Source organism: Dermacentor andersoni, chromosome 7 (genome assembly GCF_023375885.2).
Source record: "Dermacentor andersoni chromosome 7, qqDerAnde1_hic_scaffold, whole genome shotgun sequence".
Classification (NCBI taxonomy): Eukaryota; Metazoa; Arthropoda; class Arachnida; order Ixodida; family Ixodidae; genus Dermacentor; species Dermacentor andersoni.
This window is the reverse complement of record NC_092820.1, coordinates 112,712,224-112,720,512: the sequence shown is the minus strand read 5'-3', so window position 1 is coordinate 112,720,512 and position 8,289 is coordinate 112,712,224. Positions and strand designations below refer to the sequence as shown.

Sequence of the window (8,289 nt, the reverse complement as noted above, 5' to 3'; positions counted from 1 at the left end):
GTATCGGTAGGGTGTACTAAAATAACCTTACTCTAGTACACTCTACAATCGGTTTGCTAGTAAAAAAGTACATGCAAATTGAATTAAAATCGTACTAATAAGCCAATGGCAATACATGGTAATTTTTAATTTGTTAAAGTTTGGGGTCGCACATGTTACTTGACTTGGCTTGCCTTTGTTGGCGTCGCACAAACATGTATGAGCCAAGGAGGCATTGGTGTAGCGTGCTTGCTTGCTTTGGCAACGGTGCGCACGCACGCACGCACTACACAAGTGTATGGCGAGCTGTGGATGCCGGTGCTGCGTAGCCGCAACCTTTTCTTTGCAATGACTACTGTGGTTTTCACTAGTTGACACCGTACAATCATACACGACGACGTGCGGGAGGTGACTGGAGCTCTGCGCCGACAGTTGCACAAGCTTCAGAATGAAGTAGGCGAAATATCTCGTGCGATCTTCCTCCGCTGTCGAGTCGCACAGCGTTTGACGTGCGGCCTCTTCGGTTGCGTAGTGTTCCTTCTTGCTGGGCCTTTGACCATTGCCTTATTGAAATTTGGTTCCCGGTGACCGTCACCTAATCTTCGCTCCGAATCGATGCTATACGCTGTTTCCAGGCGACTTCTCCCTCGGCCTGCCGCTGTGCGACGCACTATTGCGACTTGATGAGATGCGCCCTTCCAGAGTTTTATTCGGCGCATAATGCGTAGTACGCATGTGAAGATCCAGTTGGTCTTAATTGAGCTTTAGTCGTTACACATCGAGGGCTGCTAGACGATCGTTTTCAAATGCGTGCTCGTTCGACGTGTTCACTGTAGATTGATCTCGGTGAGAATCGAAACCGCATTTGTGACGCGGGTGTTTGCTGTGTCCATGCTAACGTGTATAATGAGCAGAGTATGGCCTCTTCCTGCCAGGATCGACGTTGATGGCCTGTCGGTGTTTTTCCCCTATGACTACATCTACCCTGAGCAGTATTCCTACATGCTACTACTCAAGCAGTGTCTCGACGCGAAGGTAAGTGCCAGCCTTCGTTGGGCCAGAGTTCAACAGTGTCATGGTTGCCTTGAGTGGCTTAAAGTTCAAGTTCTAAAGCGTCAAGATTAGGTTTAGGATTCAAGCTTTTCAAGGGCTTCCAGCAGCATGCATGGGTACTGCTTAGGTGCCGCTCAAATATTGGTGAGAGTATCGTTTAGCAGCTGTGAATTGTTTGCTTACCATATTCAGAAGTATTCCAGGGTCCCTGTAGCTAAAGACATGCTGACATGACATTTCAGAATAGTAATTTTTGTTGTTGTTGAATTGAATGCACAGACTCGCTAAACCTTGGAAATAGTATTGGAAAGTGCCAGAGTGCCCTAAATAACTTATGGCAATACTGGTCTTGCGAAGAAGTTTTGCTTTCAGTACCCAGGAGGTTTTGCGTCATGATATATTGGCTCACCAAGTTTGTGACATTGCTGCAGCTCCCACACGTGGGTGTAGACAGGGGCAACAAGTGCAGCAGCTTTAATGCGTAGCATTATATGGCCAGTCGGTCATAAAATTATATGTGAAGCCACAAAACCTCTTACCCAGTACATGGCGAGAATGTGCAGTTTAAGTGTTTCTCTTTAGTGTGACTTTTAACATTGCGCACGTGAGCAGTTCTTAAGCACAGTTGTTTACTGATACCGAAGCACCTACTGCATGCTTGTTTGTGCAAGCGCACCTTGCTTCTTGCTAAGTGATGGTGAAATGCATGTGATTACCTGTCCTGCAGTAAATCACTGTATGTTTGCAGGGCCATGGGGTGTTGGAGATGCCATCGGGCACGGGAAAAACGGTCACCTTGCTTGCACTCATCCTTGCTTACCAGAAGGTCAGTCCTGGGGGCGTCGCCTTTTGTGTTCATGCACGGGACAGGCTTAAGCACTCAAGGAACAAGCAAGGCTGTGACCAGCTAGCAACCAATAACCTTGAGTTTGTTCGTTTCAGCACTATGTAGCACCTGTACCTCAAAATCAATGATTTTGGACAAAAACATTCGATTTTAAACAAGCGAAATTACTTGCTGTACCATGTACCTTGCAGTGCATTATTGCTGTAAATCATTTGCAGTACTGTAAATCACTCGATTGCTGTAAATCACTTGCAGTATTTGTACCTCGTTATATAACGAAATAATGACTATAACAAAGTAGATAAACTTCCCCTTGAAATCCTCACAGAGATCCATGTATTTAGAACCTCATTCTAGCGAAGTGAAATTTTCCTGCCAATGCATATAACGAACTCAATTCGTTAACCAAAAATACCTGACCGTTGCGCTCCAAGTACTTTGCTTTCCAAAGGGTTCTGCACTCATTTGCTGCGGCATTTCAAAACTCCCGTATCGCTCTGTTGAATACACCATCGAGCAGCACTGGTCTTTCTCAATGCCACGTGGAACTGCGTATCTGTGCACAAGCAGCGGCTTACTCTCGCACTTCTCCACTGGCCTCTCCCCCTTGCGCATGCCTGGCTGCGTGAGCTATGCTGCCACCACGTGGCGTGGTGGTGCGAAAGATTAAACGATTAGTGCATTCACTTCTACTGCGTGGTGCGCCAACATGGCCTTCGAGATATTCGCAGCGCAATCTTGGGGTCACACCTAGACCGTGCATTCCCTTCTACCTCTCCTTGCGACGTGCCGCACGGGCTGGCAGCCGGGTGTGGCATCCGAGACCGCATTGGCACCGGTGCAATCTCGGAGGCCTTGAGCCTACCGAGCCAAAGTTTGCTTGCCTCCGAGATCACACATCAGAGCGCTGTGTTGTGTCCCACATACGTGCTGCTTGACCGTGGAAAGCAAATGCGAAAGACCATTACAGTGGAACAGAAGACGGCTGTCTAAAGGCTGTCGTGTCACGTGCTAAGAAGTCGCATACATGTTGCGCATGATGAAGATTCTTATGTTGTTTTATTCAAGTTTTATAGAATGCGTGGCCATGTAGCAGTTTGCGCGCCTCAAAGCTGTTTTCTCATTTGCACGTTTACAATTGTGCACCCTATTAGGCATATATTGTAGTAAATGGTAATAATGGATATATAACGAAGTACCGGATATAACAAATTTTGGCTCCCCCTTCAACTTCGTTATAACGATGTTTGAGTGCAATAGCAAAGAGCTCTGTTCGCAAATCATGTGATGAACTCATCTCTACAAATACTCATTGTCAGACATTTATAATACATTCAAAAGAAACCACGCTAACGAAAACAACAAATAGGTGAATTTCACAATCCTTTCTTTACTTTGTTCTGTGCACTTTTTTAATGAAGGGAAAAGTGCCGTGCCTTTCATCCTCGTTGGTTGTCATCCTGTGTTACTAGATCCCACAATGTGCACCTACAACAAAAATAGTGAGATACCAACCAGACCAACTAACCGTCCTTCTTCGAACGTAACGTAGTTGGGCAAGCATCCTCTCAGTGTCATAGCAGCTTTTCACGATGCACAACAACCCCAGCACTGTGTTACTTCGCTTCCCAGTCCATTACCACTGTTTACATATAAGCGACGTTCGGGAAATGCAACACAATGCACCATTTTCGTATTCATGTAAACGTGGCTGTTGAAGAAGCAACAAGCTTTTGTTCACTCAAGGCCAGCAGACGCTGAATATATGAAATGTTTATATATGCTGATTTTCGCTTGAATGTTAAGCGAAAATGGGGCATAGAGCATATTCACGTATTACTAATAATATTATACATCTTGGCTACTCACTCGGAAAAAGTGGGCAGCGTTCATTAGTTGTGTAACACCTGCGTTTGTATCTACTCTTTACGAAAGGGCAAACTTTGGGGAGAAGTTGCGTTTAACCTGATTTCCATAAATTTTGCTTGTGGTGCAAAGAAGCAGTCTTTAATGGGTTTTACCCAAAAACTAAGAACCCTACGTATATTGCTGACACATATTGCCATGACCTACCGTGGTGACCCACTGACTATGGCATTGCACTGCTCACCTTAAAGGGACCCTGAAACGATTTTGACGATTTTCTACAAACATACTGAGTCATTAGAGTAGGTCCTTCTGATCAATAATTGATGGATGTAAGTGCTCCGCGTAAAGCGTGTAATTTATTATAAGGTTTTAAATATGCACATCGCAGCACACTGCGCGGCGGAATTTTAAGCTGCCCCTACGCATATGACGTCAGTGGGGCAAGATATCCAATTGGCTGACCAAGGCGTGTGATCGATAATTTTTCCAACTTTATAGTAAACAAATGATGTTCGTAATAGCTGGAATGTTAGTTAATTTGTTTTTATAAAAAGAAAGTAACATAAAGGGAATGCACAAGAACAATTTTTCAGTACACCTAAGCACTTCCGGCACACAGCAAGTGTCGTCTGCTTGTGTTACAACGTGCTCCGTCTTTGACGAGAGCTCCGCCGTCAGTGTTGGTCTGTCTTTTCGCGAGCGCTATTATTTGACTTTGTTGCGTTGTGGACTGCAAACGTAGCAACTGGCAATATGTCAAGCTGCGACATTGTGTCCCTCTGCAAGCCAGTAGACGAGCGGACTGGCTGCAGCACATTGGACAGCCGCTATCCGATGGGCGCCAGGATTTGCGCGATTGCGGCCGTCACTTTACACCGAAAGATTGCTAACGCAATAGCGTTTCGCGAGTCCGGTATTAGGTTTAAACACAAGCGCAAGGGGACAGGACCTGGTCGTGTCCCCTTGCATGTCGTTTCAGGGCATGAACAGAAGCGCAAATGTGAATGGTCTGCACAGTGCAGCCACCTGGTGGCATAGAGCGCAACCAGACACAGTAGCAGTAACAAAATGTATTTGCTGCTGGTGTAAATTCTTCGCAGGAGTGTAATCGTTAACACATTGTTTTTGTAGATGTTTAAAATGCTTTACACTTGGTTAGAGCAATATTAGCTCTTTCTTTGGCTGATTAAGCTCTGCGCCACGTGTGGCTGGACCGTGGAGACTGATCAGGCAGCTCACGTACGTCTACGCTAAAGTTCCTTCATCAGCTTGAGTTTATGCCTCCACCATTCCGTCGAAACGTGTGTGGTTACCAGAATACCAGACACATTCGGCGCTGCGACAGAATGCTCGCAACGCACGCTGCTTCGATAGCTCTCGCTTGGGGTCGAAGGCCAAGCGGCTAGCGGAGAGGTTTCGCGCGGGCGGGCTCCAAAACAACCGGAAGTGGACGATGTGACGTCGCATCGTGACGCAGAACCAGTGAAGGCGAAACTTAGCGCCGATCGCACGGCGAACGAGTTGAGGAGGAAAAGCATGGCTAGGGAGGAGAGTAACTTGTAACCGCTTGTAGCTCCATTAATACATAATGCTTCACTTAAATTGTAGTGCGGATGTTCTACTTAAGCTGTACCCTACACGTCTACAAAATTTGTCCGAACCGTTTCAGGGGCCCTTTAAGACACATGCGATCCTGACCGCGGCAGCTGCATTTAGATGGGGGTGAAAGACAGCACTTGTGCACTACGATTTATGTGCACGTTAAAAAGAACCCAGGTAGTCAGAGTTAACCTGAAGTCCCTCCACTGTGGCATGGCTCATCATTAGATCATAATTTTGCTACATGAACCTCTCGGAATTTAATTAGTAGAATCGGAACCTTGGCTGTACCTGTAGCTATGGCATCTGTACCTCATCATCAGTGATATTGCAATACAGATGCCGTACTACTTATTGTTTGGTAGTGTGGAGTAGGATTGCTGTCCTTCTTGATGGCTAAATTGAAAAAGCGCAATGCAGGTTCATTAATATAGGTAATCTTCGATCGGTACATGGTTTGTTGTTATTATTACAGCTACATGAGTGTTCCTAACAGGCACTCCATGAAAACATTGAATTGACGTCGTAAATTCTAGGACTTGCTATTTTGCTTTAGTGTGTTCATTCGTACTTTAAATTATTGATTTCGGTACACTCTGTTTTTATTTACCAGAAACATGATTTTGGCAGAAACGTGTGTTTAGAGCGCACAAAGTTGGTAATTCGAGACCCACATTTCGATTGCAATGTTTATTTAACATTGTCGTAATGGCATCACTGACTTTCTTTATCTATTATACAATATGATTTTTAAAAATGGTATAGAATTACTTCTTTGAGGTAGGAGTATTTTGGTCTTGTTCTTTTCTTTTTTTTTTTTGCATGTGCATTCTGTTTTTTATCCCTTGAATCGTATTAGAAGGCATTTGCGCTGTTTTTTGTCACATTAATGAACAATTCGATTTAATGATACTGTTTAGTATGTCACACATATGTCCTGACGAGGCCATTTTGGCTGCCAACTTACTATTGTGCACATATGCTGATGTTGCACCACCACGTGGCATTTATTTGTGAGAGAGAGAGAGAGAGAGAATTTTGTAGGGGCATCCGTATGGGGGCTATTGCCAGCGCCTGACTGTACTCAGTTCCATACTTGGGGTGCTACATATCAAAGCTACAAGAGAAATTCAACCATCGAGAATGTATCACTCAGCATGTTTCGTGGTCAAGTGGTTTAGGCATCCAGCCCTGGAAGGGCATGGGTTCGACACCATGACACATTTCCTTTGTCTTCATTTTTGAGGGACAACTGCAGATTTGCCTCGTGCGAACTTCTCACGGTGGTTTTTAATTGTCGTAATTAGAGTTGTAATTAGTGTCGTAATATTAGAGGTTAAATTGGATGTTGCACCAAGAGTGCCCCCCATCGGCCCGACTGTGCTTTGCTGCAAGCCTGCTGCAAAGGGCTGAAAGTGAAAAACCCAAAACGAGAACAGTGAACAGAAAAACGATCTAAAACAATGTATTAGCAGCCATATAGCACGGCTCGGTGATTTTTAAGGGTTAAAACTTTTTTTTAATTTCTTACCGAGTCTAAATGAAGAAAAGTTTAGCATAATTGCTGGGGTGAACTATTTTCTCAACTAGTTCAGAACCATTCCTTTTTTTGTGTCTGCAGGCATGGCCACTAGAGAAGTCTCGCTAGCCTCCGCAGCGTTGCAGATGATTTGTGTAACTGAGTGTAGTGCTTTGAGTGTTTCGTGGTCTAACAACAGCACTTCTGCGAAGCAGCGATAAAAAAGGCAGTGGCCCCAGGGTCTTGGGCTGCTCTGCCGGTTTGCAAGCTTGTCTGTGCACTGTATGGTTTAATGGCAGGAAGGGCATAGGAGCTTGCTGACACACATAGGAGCTAAGGACTGGCTGTACAATTAGGCATAGAATGAAATATGATAAGTGAAATGTTGAGAGACAGGAAGCTAGTGGTAGTCTTGCTATTTGAAAAGAACCGGGGGTGGCCAATATTTTAGTGAAGATTCACAGGAAGAAATGATGTTGGGCAAGCCATGTAATGTGTAGGCCGGATAACTGCTGGTCTACTAGAGTTACAAAATTGGTGCCAAGGGAAAGGAAGCACAGCCATGGATGGCAAAAAAACCTAGTGTTGCAATGAAATTAGGAAATTGGCAAGCATAGGTTGGAGTCAGTGCATGGAAGACGGGGATAATTGGAGATCACCTGGACAGACCTTCATCCAGCCTAAGGTGATACTGATGATTGCTTTGACATAGTGAGCCATTGTGCATGCAATATATTGGGATGGCTTCATTCTTGGTGCAGGTACTTTGAGTTGGTATAATGGCCCTCTAAATTGGGCATCTTAAAGCCACAGTGGGGCCAGAAATAATACAGGTGTCACAAGTGCAGTTTTCATCATGATCGGCTCCTATTGGAGTTCAATTTCTCCGTGGTCATAGGTTCTTTTACGCAAGCTGCAGAATGGAGAAATTGCAATTTAAAAACTTGATGGCAGTTGGGCCTGACCGTGAGTGAGAGTGCCCTGGGGGGTAAACCGAATGAGCGCAAACTGTGGTCATATGGCCCCAATGTGCTGTTTTTTTTTTTATGAATGCATTCCAGGCCTTTCCTGCCATGGTATCAAAGCTGCTGTACTGCTCACGGACGATGCCCGAGATTGAGAAGGTGCGGTGTACTTTTTTTTCAACCATCTACAACATTTGAGCCATGTGCTGTGCATTTTGACGAGCCATCGTAGCGTCATCCAAGGAAGGAAGGAAGGAGGGAGTCAGAAGCGTGATCGCGCCTCATTTTTACTGGGTGGAAACCTGAGGAATTGGCCAAATCTCCACCCAAAAAAGTGCCCTGCACTTGCCCTTGTTCCATCTGCGTTGCACAGCCAAGGAACACCGATATTAAAAAAAGTTTGTCTCCACTATGCTGTCATGCAAATGACTGAATGTAATTGGCTGGCACATCTGTAG

At 45.0% G+C, this 8,289-nt stretch overlaps 1 protein-coding gene across 1 annotated transcript in view; it reads left to right on the top strand.

Annotated features, from left to right (window-relative positions):
• The first annotated feature begins 231 nt into the window (after positions 1-231).
• Positions 232-8,289, top strand: part of Xpd (general transcription and DNA repair factor IIH helicase subunit Xpd) — a 71,543-nt gene continuing 63,485 nt past the window's right edge. Inside the window, exons 1-4 of the mRNA XM_050181179.3 lie at positions 232-432; positions 915-1,014; positions 1,781-1,858; positions 7,928-7,990. Coding sequence (XP_050037136.1) covers positions 428-432; positions 915-1,014; positions 1,781-1,858; positions 7,928-7,990 — 246 coding nt within the window. The 5' untranslated portion in view covers positions 232-427. The remainder of the gene's footprint in view (positions 433-914; positions 1,015-1,780; positions 1,859-7,927; positions 7,991-8,289) is intronic.